Source organism: Hippoglossus hippoglossus, chromosome 24, assembly GCF_009819705.1.
Source record: "Hippoglossus hippoglossus isolate fHipHip1 chromosome 24, fHipHip1.pri, whole genome shotgun sequence".
NCBI classification, from domain to species: domain Eukaryota; kingdom Metazoa; phylum Chordata; class Actinopteri; order Pleuronectiformes; family Pleuronectidae; genus Hippoglossus; species Hippoglossus hippoglossus.
The window spans coordinates 8,148,211-8,168,054 of NC_047174.1; the positions used below are offsets into that span (position 1 = coordinate 8,148,211).

Consider the following 19,844-nt stretch of genomic DNA (forward strand, 5'->3'; position numbering starts at 1 on the left):
CTTCAGCTGCCACAGCCCGCTGCCGCTGATAGGCTTTATCTCACATGGCGTCGTGTCTTTGTGCCTCTGGAGGTCAAAATCACAAAAGACTGATATGGTTGTTGCTATTGGCTGTTGGCTGTTTGTTTTTTTTACAGATGCCAACAACCAACCAAAACACCAACATTAAGTCCAACTTTAGGGCAGATCAACCTTTTTATAAAAAAAACGTAATCGTGCCTGAGTGAGAGCGACTGAAGTAATAAGCAGAAATCGAGATAACATCACCGAGCGTCAACACACCTGAGGGCTTAGAGGGGATGGCTCGGGAGCCCCGGCAGAGAGGTCTGATTGCCACAGCAGCCGAAACGTGTGTATCAACAGCCAGGCATCTGATTGAAGTCTCTTTGAAGAGGACTCCACACACACATCCACCCCCCCCTTCACAGTCTGTCTGGACAGAAACCCGCTGTCATGTTCCTCTGCAAGGAAGGCAGGTGTCTCTGCTGCACTGAGTGCTTCTTATGTAACGCGCTTTAGCCTTCTGCCACTAAACAAACAAATCCAACGGCCCACCACTGGCTGACTGATGCAATAAAGCCACAGTCGCACACTGTATATCCACACAACGACAGGGACACATGCCTATAGCGGGCCCTGCAGCAGCATTGCAGCCCCTCATTGATAGGTTTTCTGTATATTTCATTTTCAGACATCAGTGTAATCACGACTTCATGTGGGAGGGAGTGAGAGAAGCAAAACAAGATAAAACGAGAGAAATGAGAGAGAGGAGAAAATCTCAAAATAGGGCCCATGAATATACAAGGATCCTAAATAGTGAAGCCAAATATCCACCTATCACGAAGAACAGGGTGCCCATGCATGGGGGGGAAAAAGCATTTATTCTTCTCTTTCGTTTTCTCTTGTCAGCACAATGTCAGGCTTTACGTTTCATAACATCCATCTGGGCCGTTTGTTTAGGTGTGTGTGACATCCTCTGACAAAACAACACCCCTGTTGTGAAATGCAAATTGTTATTTCTTTCTGACGCATCCTCTTTTTTTTTTTTCTTTCTTTTTTTCATCTTTCCGCAAATCTCCCAGACTGTCCGCCATGGTTTCCCCTATCAGCCGTCGTCCATGGCGTTTGACCCCGTGCAGAAGATACTGGCCTTCGGCACCCAGAGCGGAGCTCTCAGATTGTATCCTTTCCGTTGCCATTGAGCTGTTATAGGTTGGTGCGTCGCGTGGCAGCTCCTTTGGGCGGCTGCATCCCTGCGAGGCAGCAGGTAAGTGAACAGATGTCTGAGCTGCCATGTGCAGACGCTGATGTGAGTTGGTTGGATTTCAGCGTATTTTAAGAGCGCGCTGAAGAGTTTTTCGTAGCATTTGAAGGGTTGACAGTCCCCTGGAGCTCTGTATGTGCTGCTGAGATTCAGCATCGGGCTTCTTTGATTTGCTTTCACCTGGATGAGCTCCAGATGTTGTCACGTTGAACAATAACACTTGAAACATAGGCCAAGAAGAAGCTGAACGGAGTATCCCTTGAATTCCATATCTAAGTTGCTTACTTACATTGAAGCACACTGTCTCACACATTCAAAATCACTGGAAACCCCATTGAAAAGTCCACATTCATTTGGATATTGAAGTATGTGGCTGAGGTAGCTCGCATCAACTTTCGTGCAATATGAGGACGTTTACACAAACGGGGACAACAGCTTGCGATGAAATTGCACCGCGGGGAGTCGTATAGCTTCAGAGAACGCCTGCGAGTGCGCCTGTGTGAGGCTGCTTTTACAGGTCCTCCATGTGTTCTCCTGCCTGTCCGACAACCTTTGCCAGCTCATTACGGTGTGATGAAGAGCCGTCCTCCTGGCTGTCCCTCGTTCCCACCTGCCGGCAGCTATGGCTGTGACTCAGACTCGTTCACCTGTGCTGGAAAGGTGAGGATACAAACAGAGAGTCTCACAGGAGGCAGGGGGGGGGGGATGAGCTTAAAATCTACCGAGCTATGTTTACCAGACTTAAAAAAAGCACCACACTGGGCTGCCCGTGTGCCTGAGCTATGCTTTCTTGTTCTCTAATGAGGCACCAAGTTTTCTAGCGATGACTAACTGTTCCTAAAGATTTACAGATTCAACAGAAACCATGAATTATTTCGTTCTGACATGTATTAGTAGATATGAGTTGAAATCCGTCCTCTGGTAGAAAGCTGATGCAGGAACTGGTGAATAAGCTTAATGGGGCTTATGTCTTGCCGGCTGGTACATTACTCCTTTGAGCCGCAGACTGGGTAAACTCGGTGTTAAGGAAAAGCTGCACTCGTGGCATCAGAAGTATCTCATAACCAAACAGCTTAGAGGAGGCAGGGAAGACGCCTCCTCTCAGACTATCCTGAGTTTGGGTGAAACGATCTTGTCAGGTGGCTCCTGCAAGCTGAAGCTGGTCACTTTGAAATTGAATGAACAGAGCAATCTCTCTTGTGTTCGAGCGACGTGGATCAGATAGTCTTATCTGAGTCGGGGGGGGGAGGTGAGTTGTATGTCATTCATTTATTCTTTGGTGCTGCTTCTATTCCCCTGTCATTGGCTGTTTAGTCTGTTTCTCAATCTGATGACAGTGATACAGACGTGGCACAGATGAAGGGGGCAATATGGAGATCTCATGATTCATCGTTAACACGGTGCTGGACCGCAGCTCTTGGGTTTTAGTTAAAGTTCTCGAAGGCTACACTCTTGCTCTGATACATATCTTGCAGGTGATTCTTCTTTTTAGCAGTTAGCAGCGAATCATTGTTTTCGGTGTCGGTGCATGTTTGTGGCTATGTGTGCTTGTTTGCTCGGTTGGCTTGCCAGGACATTTGGCTGCACCCCTGTCCCGTGGAGGATTACAGGAAGTGGCAGATCAAGGGCCTCAGCCTGGCAGCGTGGCAGAGGACTGAGAATTACAGCAGGAGCAGGAGTGTGTGCATGTGTGCGAGCAGGGAATATGTGTGTGTGTGTGTGCGCGCGCGTCTGCGTGCGTGTGCGTGACTGCACTGAGGAGACGGCTCATCCCTCCAGCCACAAAGCCAGTCATCTCTGTGATCCCCCCAAAAACTGTCCCGCGTTTGATGCTCACCACTGACTCTGCTGCTGCCTCCACTGTCCAGCTGGGGAGATGACAATGTCCCTTTGGTGTTGTCTGGAGGAGGGAGAGAGGGGAAGAGAGGGAGGTTTGGCGGGAGAGCGAGCGGAGGGGACAGGCCGATGGACGAGGGAGAGAGGGAATAGATGGGAAAGAGTGAGAGAGGCAGGCTATCCCCTGCTTTAAGGTCTAATGGCCAAGAATAGAACCCTTATTGATCTGTGTATGGTAATGCACTGAGACAGATATGCCCAAGTGAACATGCACGCACACTTGCGCACACACACACACTGCTCTCAGTTGTTTTCTACATGATATCTCAACTGCGAAAAGAAGTTTCGAGCATTTGGAAAACAGGTTTCACTGTACAAGCAGTTTATGAATATTAGTTGTCCACTGGAGTAGCAGCGTAATAAAAAAAATAGGCAGAAAAGCAGTGTTTAAAATGAGGTAACAAAGCTGTAAGGAGTCGATGAGACCTTCCATGTTCAGTATGTCCTTTATTTCTTGACAAGTCTAGATTCTTTGCACTGATACGGCAAGAGGCAAACCACCAGGATGCTGTTTTGAAGCCTTGAGTTTGGTATTTTGTCCAGTGCCATCTTGTTTTTGTTTTTTAAAGCTAGAGTGACCATATATGAATGAGTGGGTGATGAGCCTGACTGAAACACCTAGATCTATGGCCTGCACCCATTGGATGGTACCAGCTGTCAAATGATGAGCCCATAGTCTCCTTGAGTAAATATTTTCTGATGTTATATATTAAGTGAGTAGTCGAGTCATTTTCTCATTGACTACACCAGAAACCGACTTCTTTTTGCAACCAGTTGAGTCGCCCTCTGCTGGTCAGTTGAGATGGTACAGGTTTTAGGCACTTTCACATTGGCTTAACTTTCTGGACCTGGATTTTTTTCTACGTCCAGTCTGTGGATACAACAAACTAGTTGTGTTGATAAACCAGTGACAACTTTAACTGCTCGTTAAACACAATTAGCTACGTCCATGTATCCATCGTATAATGTAATGATATTTAGAGCCTTCGTCAAATGATGATTTTAACGATGGTGTGATCCATCAGTCTCTAAAAGGAAAAACCAATTAACCAAAGATCTCAGTCTAATCTGGGGGAGAACACTTTCTCTCTAATATAAATGTAAAAATTGAGCCGAGTCTAAAGCTATAAGATTAAGATATTATATATCCTACATCCTGTTTATTACTCTGAGTCTCATTTGCATGATAGATTAATATACTAATGTGTGTGGGCGGCAAGAAATGCATTCTCATACTGCAGGAGAAATAAGGTAGGGTATAAAACATCGGTCGATTTTGTTTAAAATGCTCAAACTGTAGAACTCGGTGTCAAATCTTTCTTTACTTCTTCTTCAGTCGGAGGAATCATGGGCTTAGCCGATTTTGCCAGCTAACCATTACTAAAACCATTTTCTACTAAAACTGTGTGTGTGTGTGTGTGTGTGTGTGTGTGTGTGTGTGTGTGTGTGTGTGTGTGTGTGTGTGTGTGTGTGTGTGTGTGTGTGTGTGTGTGTGTGTGTGTGTGTGTGTGTGTGTGTGTGTGTGTGTGTGTGTGTGTGTGTGACAATGCGGTGGCTCACCTCTCCGGGGAGACGGCTCTTTACTGGTGGTGGCCACGAGAGATGGCAGCGCTATAACTCAGAGGCTCCCTGTGAGCGAGCAAGACGCGGATCAATAGATCAAATTGTCACTCCATGCTCTGCCAGATTATCTCATCGGCAGGCGCAGGGCATCATATGACACACACACACATTTGATGGTGGATGACTTTTACAAATGTTAGCAAGCAAATACTGTCTGTGTACTGACATATACAGGGAGCAACGTTTGCACACGCAGGCGGATGCTCACATGTTTGCAGAGACAACTTTGACCGCACACACATTCGCACACACACTGGCTTTGCAGTACAGTAACTGCTGTGAGTGGCAGTAGCCCCCACGCACAGAGTGACTATGACATATCTTCATCATTAATCTTCGTTCAGATTCACTCAGTCACTGTGCCACCCTCCAAGCTTGGCCTACACTCACGACAGAACCTTGAGTTCTTGGACGCGACGCCATACGTGTTAAATTATAGTTCAGCAGTAGATGTTTTATTGGTATGGGACACAGAAAGTAACGTGTTAAATTGTAATTTACGACCCGTAAAGCCTCACAGAGTGGCTGCATACATGTTTATCTTTATTACAAGGAGAAGCTAAGCGTATTTCAATGTTTGTGATACGTTTCTAAAGGATTCTGATGTGATATGGACATTATTACGGAGCAGTCCACAGATTAATCAAACAGCACACTGAACGTATGTCCGTGATGACGCTAATGGACTTGGATTGTAATGAGTGATGACGGCGACTCCGTGGCTTCTTTCTTTGTGGACGTCTCCACAGACAGAGGGACAGTGAACGGTGAAAAAAACATGTTTACATCCAGCTCTCTCTCTCTCTCCTTCCAGTCCATCGCTTAAAGAGTGGAGCTCACAGATCATTTGTTTATTTATTTGTTATTCTGTTTGTTTTGTTGCTTCGTTATTCAAATTTCCTTTTTTTTTGCTCTCTGCTTAACGGGCTTGCCAGTCGCGCGGCCAACTCTTGGAGATGGCACTGCACGGTGCAGATCAGGCCTGGGGTTGTGTGTTTGTGACTGCGTTCAGTTATGCAATGTGCCGGAGCTTGGCGCAGCAATGACGAGGCTGACGGAGACGGCAGCAGCCTCATCAGAGCAGATAAGCTGCCGCTGCCAACACAGTGGCGTGTACTGTATGTCGAGTGGACCGTGAACACTTGGGATCGATACATGTTCCCTGTCTTCTTATATCGTTTTTTCAACATGCAGTGGTGCCCCTGCGGTGATATCCAGGAAACTCAGTGTGTCAGTGGTTAGCGTGGCAGCTAACAGTAGCATATGGGGGATAAAGGATGGGGAGTGAGGGCGACGTATCACACAAAATCAACAGGGATTAGAATCTCATCCCAGTTGACCTCAATTCCCTTTTCACACAAGTGGGACAAAGATTTGGGAAGAGGAAGAGGAGAGAAAATCGCTTGAAATGAAGTCGACTCGTTGCATCTGATGTGAAAGTTTAATACTCTGTGTGTGTTTGTGTGTGTAAACAGCTGCTGGTGGAGTTGGAAGATTGATTTTCCTGTATTTCTCATCAGGCCCCTACACAAAAAATAATAGAAAGCAATCTGTAGTGTAGTGTGTGCGCGTGTGTGATACGGAGCAACAATGCCTAAGAGGTCACCAACCTGTGCACTAATTACTCCCAGCAGACGGCAGGCAACGCTCGAGTGGCTCATTGTAAATACACAGTGTCATGTTGGCTGCAGAGAATAAATGGGTTCGGATTTCCACACGTCCACTCGCAGGGAGAGGGCGTACCTCACAGCGCTGGCTATTGGTTGGCTCCGGGTAAAGCTACAGTGTTTTGCTGGTTGGGAACTGTTTGTCATAATGTTTTGAAGTGCAGATAAAAACGGATTAATTCAAAGTAAAATGTAAAATGTACTTTCAGTTCTGTTCATATCAGAATTTTTAACCTCTCAGGAATAGTTGAATGTTTGTCCTGCAGAAGTGAAGCCAAAATGTCCCAGATATGAATGCTGCCATCTTGTGCATTTGGAGTCTGGAGCCATGGTAGACAGGTTCCGACTATATATACGCACGCAATCGATGGCGAGTCAGTCTCAGCTGTCAATCAGTGTGATAAGAACTCCATCAAAGGACAGACAGGGTTTATACTGCAGCCAGCAACTAGGGGGGCGATGGGGACGGTTTAGAAGCTGTCCTGTCGCCCATTTTTATAAAGAGTCAATATTTACCATATTTTAACTTGGAAGAAGAGCAGAAAATCAGGCCTTAATTTGAAATAAACCAGAATGATCTTTTCACTATTGATAAGCAGAGGTGCTATTGAAGATGGTGGTGATCTGAGATTTGAATTTGGGCGTCGTGGTCTCGGAAACAGAGTTGCTGTTCAGCCTTGACTGGGAGCGACAACGTGGGACACACAGCGCTGTCAGCCTGTGGGGATTTATGACGTGATTTACCCTCAAACAACTGCTTTTCCAGCGTCGTGAGGACCATGTTCCTCCTGTATTGATTTACACTCATATCGGACCTAGGTCAATATGCTCCTTCACTGTTACAGTGCCATTATGTCCAGTCCCCCCACACCACAGAGGACCCTCATCATCCAGGGTACAGTTTCCACAGCAAATGACCCTGGACGCTCTAATGGATTTATTATGTGTCATTGTGTACGGCACGGCGTCTGATTCAGGAGTTATTGTATGTGGGCTCTGCATGTGGTAACCCAGTGCCTCCTATTGATTATAAATTGTGCTTCATTTGTAAGTCTGACGCTTTAATTATCGTGACACACTAAACTCCTTGAAGAAGAAATGCTCGTGCTTCTCAGAGCAGATTAGCGACAATTTCTTTACAGCTGTCAAAACTGAAACAAATGTTTCAAGTTGTCCTTTGTCTATAAATAACGCAGCGTCAAGGCGATCACCACACACAAGTCGTGGGTACATGCCCTGAGCAGATTATGGAATGCGGTGATGGCTCTTGCCTGTCCGGTCGTATAAATATCCTCTCATCATACAGTACGTGCTGGAAATCTAGTGTCTCGGTGAAATCATACGTGACAGTGACAGAGGAGTCGCAGTGTGAGATCAATTTTAATGCATTGTCGAGGTTGAATGAGGATTCGGTGCCTCTCAATTACCTTGAGTTTACACAGCTCAGGGATTGTGGCGAACAGACATCTGGTCGGTAAGCATGAGTTCGTCCGCAGGTCGGCGACTGAAGCTTTCTCTGTATCCTGCTCTCGAGGGAAAAGAATAAAAAAACAAAGTAGGACGTAGTTTTGTGTAAGAAATCTCTTGACTGGAAAACTGTTTCTATTTATTCTCAAGGTGGCCTGACTGAATTAAAGGTTTCTCCTTGACAGAATGAAAAGAAAATTAAGTAATGTCTTGTTTGAATACAACATTTGTGCAAGTTGCTGACACTTAGACTCAGACATGAACTCCGGGAAATGTCCGGACACTTGGGTCTAGACATCTCCGGGTTTGCTTTTCACCACAACAACAGAACAATGACCGGAGCGTTCGGGCGGGGGGTGGGATTTGGATAGAGCAAGCAGGAGGCCAGACATGTCTTATACATTCTGCTGCAGAAATCACATTTGCGTATAAAGCACATCGACACCGGCTTTGGAACCCAAACATCTTGAATCTCGTTGTATTCCCAAGTTGACATCCTCATCTGCGTCCTCTGTGTGAATGGGTCCTCTTTTTCGTCCCGTGAAGTTTGTATTCGACAGTTTTGCATTCGTTGCGAGTAAGAAACGTCATCAACACGCCCACTCCCTCGCTGTGAATTCTCCCGATGTTATCCTGCTGTATTCTCACATGGGCTCACCTCATTCTCTCCTGGGAGCGCTGGCAGGAGAAGCTCGAACTTTTGCGTCCTCCCATACAGCGCCTCTGGCTAATTTCCGGAGTAAGTCTGGAGTTGCAGGTCTGAAAGTGGCATTGGTTGGTTTTATTTAATACTGTGAGGTGTTGAAATGTGGCAGGGTTGAGTCTAATGTATGTGGTCAGGTTGGCACCGTCCCTGTGGGGCTTGTAAGCGGCCCGGCTCACAGAATGCTGCGAAGCACAGGGATTTTGTTGTCTCGCTTTTTCGCCCTTCATGTGACCTCTAGGTCTCCACAGGGCCACATCGCTACAACTATCCCTCCCTCCTTTATTCTTTCTCCTATTTAACGCTTGCTACGTTTTTTTGTAATCTCTTCTATAATTCTCATTCCCAGGGATATAATTGTTTTGTTCTTTTTATGATTGTAGGATTTTTCTAATGGGATTTACAGATTTTTTTTTTTCTCGCGCTCCCGGTCCCCCTGCTGATTCTCTGCAGCTCATTATTTTTGTGTAGCTACTGTCGGTGATCTTCCACCGGGTCTCAGGGGACTCGGCTCCCTCCATGTTCCAATGTTTCATACGTATCCTTGCCATTTTTTTAACACTTGTACTCCCATGTGCCGTAACCAAACACTCAGAGGCTTATGTGGCAAGAGGTTACGTGTATTTAATGTTCACTACATGCTCTTATAATCAGCAAAGAGTTCTCTATTATCACCCATTTAACATCGAGGTGATGTTAATCTGACCCTCACACGATAAAGAATTCAAGAGATTTTCTTTACTGCCAGCAAACCTTTTATATAGTGAGGTTTGATAGTATCTAATCAGGTCATACATGTAGACGTGATTGTAATGTATATATTAGGATTTCATTTTATGATAATGTGATGTCTGGTTTACTGTGAACCGAACGTGATTGGGCATAAAAAGGGGGTAGAGGTTTGCTCACATTCCATCTGTACTGTGAGCATTAAAAGTTGAGCGATTTCATGTCCACATTCATTAAGCAAAAGAGCCAAGAAATATTTATCTTTTTCTGAAAACTTAACCACAGGTAAAAACATGGATTGTTTAACCAGCCTCCTCCCATTGGCTGGTGTCTGTAGCCATTAAATCATCTTTTGTGACATCGCCTGGCAGTGAAGGCGAGCCAGTCGTCCACCTCTGGGCCTCTGTTTAAATACAGCCTCGTCTACATGGTCTTATTTAGCTCGACTTACTGTTTTCACCTTCAGACAACATGTCCGTTCAAACAATAAAAGTCCATGTTGTCGTGCCAAACATTTACAATTTTACCTACAAACATATCCAAATATATACATATTATATACAAAATAAATCACAATATACAAGTACATCTAATGGGATTTTATTGATGAATGTATTGATGTTTTAAAAAAATTTAAATACTGAATAATTAGCACAACAGTTTATCAGATCCTAAGATGTCTTTAAATTGCTTATTTTTTCCAACCACCAGCCCTTAATCCACAGATCTTCAATAAACAATAATACAAAAAGGATCATTTGGCTTTTTTCCTCGATAAATTATTAATTATCAAAATGTTAGTTGCTTTGTTGTCAGTTTATTGACCAATCGACTCATTCATTATTTCTGCGCTAATATGAATGAGACAATAAACTAGTGCCAGTCTGCACTAGTTACCTCATGCTGCTGCATATTAGAGTCACTCAGGTATATACGTACGTGTGCACTCGGACAGGATGTGATTGTACCATTGCAATAATCCTTTTCTGAGCCGCTGTGTGTTTGCAGTAGAACACGTGTGTTAAGAAACACAGACTTTCCTGGTTTGAAGGTGTGCAGGCAACAGACCATGAACACCTAATGGCCGTGGGCTGTGTAAATGGTTGGTTATGACCTTACTAAAATCTAGACACTCGGTCTCTGTCTGCAGGGTCCTACACACACACGCGCACACACACACACACACGCACACACAAATGCACGCACGCACACACCATTCAGACAGTGAGGTTCCCAAGGTACCAGACCTTGAGGAATTGCCTGTCACTGCGTTAGTGTGTGCGATGCGCTGTGGGTGTATGTGTGCGCCAAGGCTCCTGCCGACAGAGACAGAGCTGTATGTGACTTCGGCTGCACACGTACAGCGCCTGCGTGTCCTTAACCGAGGTTCTATATTTATGTGCAGTTAACCTCAGCGAGGCCTCCACATCCACCAGAACGTGCATCCAGGTGAACCATCTGTTATGGCACAAGCACACACATTACTCTATAGTTTCACAGCATCAGACATAGTGCTACACAATTTGAGCCTGCCTGGTTTATTTCATGCTCATTTCACCTTCTTTGCTAAAGGCCAATTTCTACATACTCCACTAAACCAACTCCAGCTGGAGAATCTTAGTGTCTCTGACTGCCAGTGAGGCCACATGGGTAAAGTTGCTTATAGGCATATTAAGGAATACATATGTACTATAACTAGATATTTCACTTGCTTTTGCTTTCATTGGCAGCAGGTTCAATGACTTAATGTGCACCATGTGACCATAGTGGAGCATTTAGCGGCTAAAGAGCCAGATATTTCCCTCGGGAGATTGTGGAGATTGGATGTGGGATTTACATTAAACACAAATCTGAATGCATACTAATATTGCTCCGAATCTGCTGGATGTGTAAAGACGCAACTTGTTCGCCAGATTCATTTGTTATCCATGTTTTTATAAATTAGTTTCTGCTTCCCCCAATGGCCAAAACACCAATCTTTGATGTATCAGTAGACAAACTGGTACATCATGATGCTTCAAGCATCTTCAACAACAGTGTGCTTGTGTGTGTCCGTGTGTTTGTGTGTCTGCTGAGCTGTGCCTACAACTCCCTCCTCTGACAGCTCATCGTGGGTCCACAGTGTTTCTGTACTTGCTCTTCCTCTTGCTGACAGTAGCATCTCAAAAAAAATGTTGGAAATGTTCTTTAGAGAGAGAGAGAGAGAGAGAGGGCTCTAAATGTCCGCTCGGTGACTTAAGCCTCACTGCTGCCAGCCTAAATAGATGGCGTTTTTGTAATGGACTTTGCTCGAGTGAAGCCATTGTCCTAGACCAACTTTAGCTGACTGAGGCTGTGGTTCTGCCGAGGACTTGGCACGGCCTCTGCCTGTCGATAAGAACGACGCAAGTCTTGACGTTTGGCTTCCTCCGCCCTGCCGGTAGCTGCGATGATATTTAACCCCTCTGTATGCTGCCCCTCAGTATGCCATCATGCTAAGCCCCTGTAGGGGCAGAGACACACGTGTCGCATGACGTGATGACTCAGGCTTTAATGCTCTGCCACATGGCTGTCATGCGCGCAGCCCTTCCCCCCCCCCTTCCTCAGCTCTCAGCCTGTCGGTGTGTGTGTGATATAGGCTTACATGTAAGTGTGCAATAGGCACTGTTTATGTCCGGCATGTGACCGACAGAGCCGAGGGGCTGTTTTTGCTTTTCTGTCTGATTGAAGCCGAATGTGGATTATGTTGTGATGTGAATTGTGGGAACGATGGGGGAGGGGGACAAAGGTTGAGGCAGACATTTCAAATCTTGAAGAGATGTATGGAGGGGAGGGAGGATGGGGGGAGGAATAAGAAGAGAGTTACACTTGTGCTCGTCTAGAGACAAAGCACTACGGTATATTGTATGTGTTTTCTGTAGCATCCTCCAGTGGGAGTTGGCCGACTCGGCAGAAGGCAAGTACGCTGTGATTAACAAAAGCAGAGATTTCTCGAGCAGCATCCTCATAGTTCAAAGCTGGAAAACACACAAACACGTGGAAGAGCTGCAGATGTGTCTTTGGTTTGTCATTCAGTGCAGCACAACCAGGCCCGAGTCCCAGCAGTTAATGGAAGACGGGAGAAAAATGTGACGGGAAGAGCGGAGGGATGAAATCACCCCGGACTGACGAAAGTTGCGTCTAAGTTTAGAAAAGTGAAGAGGAGGAGGAGAAATTAGAAGGAGATAAAGTGTGCTGTAGGAGTGGCTGCACATGGAGAGGAGCCAGAGTGGTCACAGCCATTCGGCTTCGTGAGTCAGAGCCCTGGTGTTGTGTGGGTGGGGTTTGCAGAGATCGGGGAGGGGCAATAACTGGCTCCAGCAGTCAGACCGCTGTCCGAGCAGAAGCCACCCAACGTCGGATTTAAGCAGCGAGGTGAAAGACCAACATTCTCTCACCCTGATCCCCCGCTGTCTCCCCCCAAACCATCCACAGAGCCTCCTTTCCTTATCTATGTTGCTTCTTTGATTCATATCAAGGACACCCCGCGACAGAAAAGGACAACTTTGTAGCTTATGCCTCACTGCTTCTATTCCAGTGATGAAGCGGCTAATTTGTTTGATAAGCCAGAAGCCCCTGCCATCTCCCAGACACAAGCGGGAGTGAATGATGAACAGGCGGTGCAAGAGGTCCCAGCTAGCCGTGCCACGAGGCCCCCATTAAGCCTCGATTGGGGTCTATTGGCCTGATTTCTCTTCCTGTCTGGTGCTTGGCAACGCTTTTGCTTTCACATTAGACGCGGGTGTCGATGATTGCAGATAACACGACGAGGGAGGACAACGGTGAGCGCATTAACCCTCGCTGGCACCGCGGCAGACCCGACCGTATTAGCATCCAGGGAGATAACACGCACTCTTAACCCTTTCTCTGCCTGGTAAATCACAGACAATGAAGCAGGGGCTGTTTTTCATACAAGTGGCTGTAGTGTAGACTTCTACAGTGTGTTTCATATTGTGTTACACTAAGATGACATTGTGGGAGAGATTTCACATCTCACATTGCTCTCTGTAGGCAGTTCTCTCCGCGCACCGATCAGCAGCTGGCCCCGGTGCTCAATTTTAGAAACTGTTGCTGCAGTGCCATGCATTTTTAATGGCTAAGGCCATTGTGGCAGGCTGTGTTCTATTCTGTGTACGTGTGCATTTACTGTATGAGTAGTGCACATGTACAGTACTGTACGTGCACCCTACACATAATGTGCGTCTGTGCATTACGTGTGCGTTCTGCTCGAGTGGCACAACGTAGAGAGGAACCTGGTACGAAGCACTTGTGTTCAGTCATTCGTGTGTGTGTGTGTGTGTGTGTGTGTGTGTGTGTGTGTGTGTGTGTGTGTGTGTGTGTGTGTGTGTGTGTGTGTGTGTGTGTGTGTGTGTGTGTGTGTGTGTGTGTGTGTGTGTGTGTGTGTGTGTGTGAGAGCCTATGTGCACATTTTTACATCAGCCTCTGTTACCATTTATGTCTTTAAATCTTTTTACTAGCTAACAGTGATGTGGACACTAATGTGATGCAGCAGTTTTGTGCCTCAAACACACTTCCCCAATAATTTTAAATAAAACCGATGACACCCAGAGTTTTCTCTATTATCTCTGCAAAATGTATTTGATGCTTCACTCAATTTTTTACAACTCTGTGGAAAACAAAACACATGCAATCAGCTTGAAGATGCAGTTAAATTCCATTTTGTCTTTTAAATATATCATCATCACTGCATGCCAAGAACAATTAGCTCAATAGGCTCTTTGCTCTTCAGAAACATACCAGATACCAGATGCTCCGGAGTCTCAGTTGTAAAGAAAAGGCAGAAAAATATGTACTGCAGCTTCAATTAATCCAGGCTAATATAGTGTTAGCCTGTACATGGCATGATCTTTTAATCCTAATCTCACTTTGTTCTTTGATTGCAGAGGGCAAATAGAGTGGTTGAACTTCAACGTCCTAATCTTCTCCCATTTTTGATTTACATTATGACTAGAGAGCTGAAGCCACCATCAACTCGAGCTGTCACACGACTGGATTTCTTTTCCTTCTCCCCCCACATATGATTGGCTGCCAGAGTCACCACAGCTTTAAGCCAGTGCGTATTTCGCTGCTGCGTGGAAAGAGGTAATAATTTAAGACCGGGAGCAGAAAGTCTTATCTAAACGCATATTAACTATGTGATGCAGAGATTGAGTGATGATGAAACGTAACGGAAAACTGAACATAAATTACACGCGTGTGTAATCTCCATACAGCTGCTTCAATAACCCGCTCTGGATTTATCGTAGTTGCGTTTACTCTGTGTGTATTTCAGTTGTGTGTTCATGAATTTGAACAAAGTAACTGTAACATATCATGTACATGAAATAGAATAGTATGGACAAAACCTTTTTGACTGCGAACAGAGAAAATTCTTGACTTACAGTTAAACATAATTGATTCCAGTACTTTCACAAATGCATAAATATTATCGTTGAGACTATTGATTTAGTTGTTCATGTTTTGACTATAAAGTATAATTTGATTTAAGATTTTGTTTTGGGAAAACTAGAATAGCACTCATACCTCCGCCAAGACCCAACAGTCCCTTTTTGAAACCACATTTAAATTCACTAGATCCAGTTTTGTTTAGGGATCTGCACCAAATTACACACTTTCACAAATATTACACACACTTGTGAAATATCACTATGTGAAAGATCCGGATCAGCATCAAACGTTCTTCCCTGTTTTGTACCACATCCTTTTTTTTTTAAATTCGTGGTAATCTGTCCAGTAGTTTTTGCGAAATCTTGCCAACAAACAAACAAACCCTACAGAGCTGAAAACATAACCCTCTTGATGGAAGTAATGAGGGCAAAACCTCCTTGTCATTTACTATCTTATATTAAATCCATGTATTTTTGAAATTCACCTTTTAAATACACCCGACCTGACTCCTCCTTCCTGCTCGGTCTCAGGACAGAGGTGGAGAAATACAACTGCTTCCATGTAAATGTAGCCTTGTGGAATTCTGGGATTTATAATACCTAGAAAGAGAAGACAGGACTGAAAGATGCTGCAAATAAATCTCTATACACACAGACACGCGCACACACACACACACACACACACACACACACACACACACACACACACACACACACACACACACACACACACACACACACACACACACACACACACAGCCATGATCTATCGCACAGTTTCAAAGAACAGTCCCCCGCGATCACATTACTGCACCTCATGTGTTTCCCCTTCGTGAGGCTCACGGCTCACAGCTTGCACTGTGGTACAGTTCATGTCTGCATGTATGGCGCACATGTGCTCGTCGACTATCAGCCGTCATGCTTGGGTTGGCGAGCCGACATCCTGGAAGAGCAACGGAATAAAAGGAGGAGGAGGACATGAGAAGAGAGAGAGAGAGAGAGATCAGACGGAGAAGTGATGGAGATAAAAATGACAGATATGGTATGAGCGAGAGAGGCAGGGAGGCGACAGAGGGGATTAGCAGCGGAGCGAGGAAGACGTTCTTTCTTTTTTCCCGTGCTCTCACTCCTTTTGCGCTTTTAGTGTGTGTTCCTCGCACACTGTCGGCACTTTGCCTGTCACACAGCGATGAGCCAGAATACATCCTGGTCTGTGCGCCCTCCACGCTGCACGGCACATGTCTATAAACACACACTCGCACAAACAGGGACAATCCTCTTGACTTATGTAACTGCCTTTGTTGCACTATGCTCTCACTGTAGAAGCCTCCCTGTGAAGGCCTGTGCATGGTGTGTGATGTGATTGTGTGTCTGCCTCTTCTCCATCCTCTCCTCTTCTTTCTTAACCTGTCTGGTATAATCCCAGCGACGGCAGGAACGAGGTAACGCACAAACACGCACGGTGGTGTTTGTCATTTCTTTTCCCGTTGCACAGATGGACGTGAGTCATCAAAGTGGTGGTTGTTGGAATAAGTGCATGTGTGAATGTGTCCATTTTGATTAATCCTGTCATTCAGACACGATATCTTCCTCTCTGGAGCCCCACGTTATTTAATCCAATTGAATGCATCATCTCCATGAATCCACAGTCACTCTCTTTCTATGCTTCCCAGCCGGTCTGTTCCCTGGCAGTGCAGCTGTGTGTGTGTGTGTGTGTGTGTGTGTGTGTGTGTGTGTGTGTGTGTGTGTGTGTGTGTGTGTGTGTGTGTGTGTGTGTGTGTGTGTGTGTGTGTGTGTGTGTGTGTGTGTGTGTGTGTGTGTGTGTGTGTGTGTGTGTGTGAATCGGATGAAACTATCTCCATCATTACAACACATTAGTGACTTGTATTTGCAGCATCTAAGACAGATGCACTGTGTTTTATTACTGATTCAGCTAATAAGAGGGAATGTTCTGGTGCCTGTGGAAGACTGACATTTTAAAAGTATTGACATTTTTTCTCATGCACTATTATATTCAACTATTCACCCATTCATTATTTTGTCCTGTTCACGGTGAAGGTTATACTGCATTTATTTACTTGAGGTATTTCCATCCGCTAGTGTGGCCGACCACTGGAAAAGAATCCCAACAGGTTGAGGTCAATTATTTGATTGGCCTTGAATATGCTGTAAATATTCATCAATCCCTCAGACAGAAAATTTTAATGATTTTTATGAACCTTTTGACCTTTACTCTTGCATCATCATTTACAGGTTCACCATGAGGTAAGCAATACGAATCAATGACATGTGTCTCTTTTTACATTAGAACGCTGTAGCTAGATTAATACTGCAGAAATAAATATATAATCTCATCGCAGCATCTTCATTTGATTTTTTTTACATTATTACATTTCTTTGTGAATTTTTTTGCACCTTTCTTGTTAGAACTTTTCTTTTTTAGAAATTACAGATTCATAAATTTTACCAAAACGGCCGTGCGGTTAAGGTTTTAGCTTTTTGCTCAAGAACTCTTGAGCAGGGCAGATGGTTCCCAAGGCAGGGAACCTTGAACCTTATACCCCAAGTTGAAGGACATCTTCTCGCCTAACTGTGCCACCCCCCCCACGCCCTGAGTGTGCATGGGTGTGTCAAAGATCAGGGTGGAGAGAAAATGCAGATGCTTCACAAAGTGCAGCACAGCGGTGCCTCTATATCTGTGTGTATATGTAGGTGTGTGTGTGCATGCAGGTTTACTGGCAGCCTCCAGTTCAGTGCTGCGTACACTTGGCCCTCTGTCTCGCATTAATCAAAGAGCAAAGGACAGCACTCCGATTAATATTTTATATGCTGCATGACACGTTTGGCACCGTGCCCTCGTCCATGGGGCCGTTGGCGAAGTGACAACCATACAATATACCAGCGGTGTGTCTAATTAGTCCTGAAGCAGACACAACAGAATTCATAGCGGCAGGGATTGCTGTATAGATAACTCAATCCATCAGTCTTAATACCACCATAGATGCCAGTGTTTTAGGTCTTTAAAGTCATCGCAATGCCAGTGTGATGATCACATTTTTTTATATTTCATTAAGATTAAGATGCACACAGAAATCAGCAATCCACTTTGCTTTTTGGCGACTGTGGCGTCTGTTCTCCTCCTCCAGGTGAGTCGGTCTCAACAGTATCATCTGACCTTGTTTGTGTTTGAAGCACTAAATCGGACTGATCTCTCTCTCCCCCCCCCCCCCCCCCCGAACAGTTTTTAGAAAGTCAAACTCTATCCCATCTCTCCCACTTGCTCCATCTTTTTTAGCTGACAGGTACCTGTCCTTGAAAACTGGGCCTGGCTCTGCACTCACTGGTTGGTGCATTAAAACATATTAGCGGCCAGCAGTGGCTCATGTCCCGTGGTCTTAGCTTTTAAAAAGATTTGTTAGATATCACTCCCAGAGGGTGAATGTGTGATGTTTGTGTCGGGCAGGAGGAACAAACTGAAAAGCACACACACACACACAAACACACGGAGTGCATTTTGTTTGCTTTGGGACAGTGTGAATGACGAGGATAGCTCCAGGAGCAGGTTTCGTGGCTGTGTTGTTTTATGCAGTGTTTTCAGCTTTGTAAATGATGCACCATTCATGTTAGTGCTGCACTTATTTTGCCAACTACACCTGCCAATGCGAGGTACAGTGAGGTACAGTACCTGGCGCTGTTCTAATGAGATAAACAGACGTGTTTGATAGGAAAGCTCCTTAGTTTTGGACGCCTTTAATTGCCCGTGGAGCTCGACTTAAAACAAAGAGGCATGGTCTCACCAGTGTGAACGTGTTAAAGGTTAATTTGGCATCAAGTTTCATGGTAATACATTTTTTTCCTCCCTATATCACTTTGTGAAGGTAATACATAAAGCCATCTAAATGCATATGCTGGCTCCCGTTCGCCACATCCATTATTCATACGGGTGGAAAAACCCCGTCACAGACTTTTAGTCTTGCAGTTGCTTGTGTCTTCCTTCCCATCTCTTCATTCTCTCCCTCTTTTTCCTCCATCTCTCTCTTCTCTCTGTATATTGCCAAACCATGTTTCCGCTTAAATGATTCTCTCCCTTGTCATTTTAAATGTCCACTTGAGTTTCGTCTTTGAAACTTTGAAACTTTACTTTTTCCTCCCTATCATAGCATGATGGATTCTTTTCTTTCCGTCCTTAATTTCTCAGTTGTGTCAGGCAGACGTTGATCGTAACTAGTCAGAGGATGTTTATATTTTACATATAATATACAAGTAATTAATCCGGACGTGTCCTTTAAGTGACTCTCCCCATCTATCATATCCAATAACCACCATGTGTCACTGTAAAACATGGTGTTTACACGGTGAAATTGATCAGATGTCAAGGAGAGCTCTGTATCTGCTCCTCTCTGTGGCCCTGCTTGCATTAGATACCCTATTGTTTGGAATATCAGATTGTGTGTTTATGGATTGAACATGCTCTCTGCTGAGAATACACAATCCACTGGCAGCAATGGGCTGAACGTGTGAGGTGAGAGAGGGCAACGAGCTGTCGTCGTGCAGAGGAACTACATGTGACAGTGACGTGGTTCATGTTTCATTTATATCACAGATCTCACGTATTACATAAGAAAACAGAGGTGAAGTGTAGACACAGATCAAAAGCCATATCAATCTAAACACAACATAATTAGACGCTGTTTATTTATATGAATGTTATATTTTATTTATATGAACAGCATGAACGCTAATGTATGTACTGGATATGTAATAAGCCATTCATTATGAACACTTATTTAAAAACATGACGATATGTCAGTGTTGTTTTCATAGCTTGTTTCTGCCGCTTCCCAAGATGCGTGCTAATCAGTTAATAGGATTAAACAGCCAAAACACAGGAATAAGGATGGGAATCAAGAATCGGTTTCTAAATGTCAGAACCATTGGAATTGTACTCGTCTGAGTTTATCAATTCCTTTTATCGATGCTGGGATGTTTTTTGTTAGCAATGCACTGCAAGATAAAGACCTTAATTTTGCAACGAGAAAAAAAAAAATGGTCAAAAGCACTGCTTCATT

General features: G+C 44.7%; 1 protein-coding gene across 6 annotated transcripts in view; it reads left to right on the top strand.

Annotated features, from left to right (window-relative positions):
* stxbp5a (syntaxin binding protein 5a (tomosyn)) overlaps nt 1–19,844 on the top strand; it is an 88,836-nt gene that overhangs the window by 1,885 nt on the left and 67,107 nt on the right. For all 6 annotated transcript variants that reach the window (XM_034579265.1, XM_034579266.1, XM_034579267.1 and 3 more), the window contains exon 3: nt 1,083–1,180. In XM_034579265.1, the coding sequence (XP_034435156.1) occupies nt 1,083–1,180 (98 nt within the window). The remainder of the gene's footprint in view (nt 1–1,082; nt 1,181–19,844) is intronic.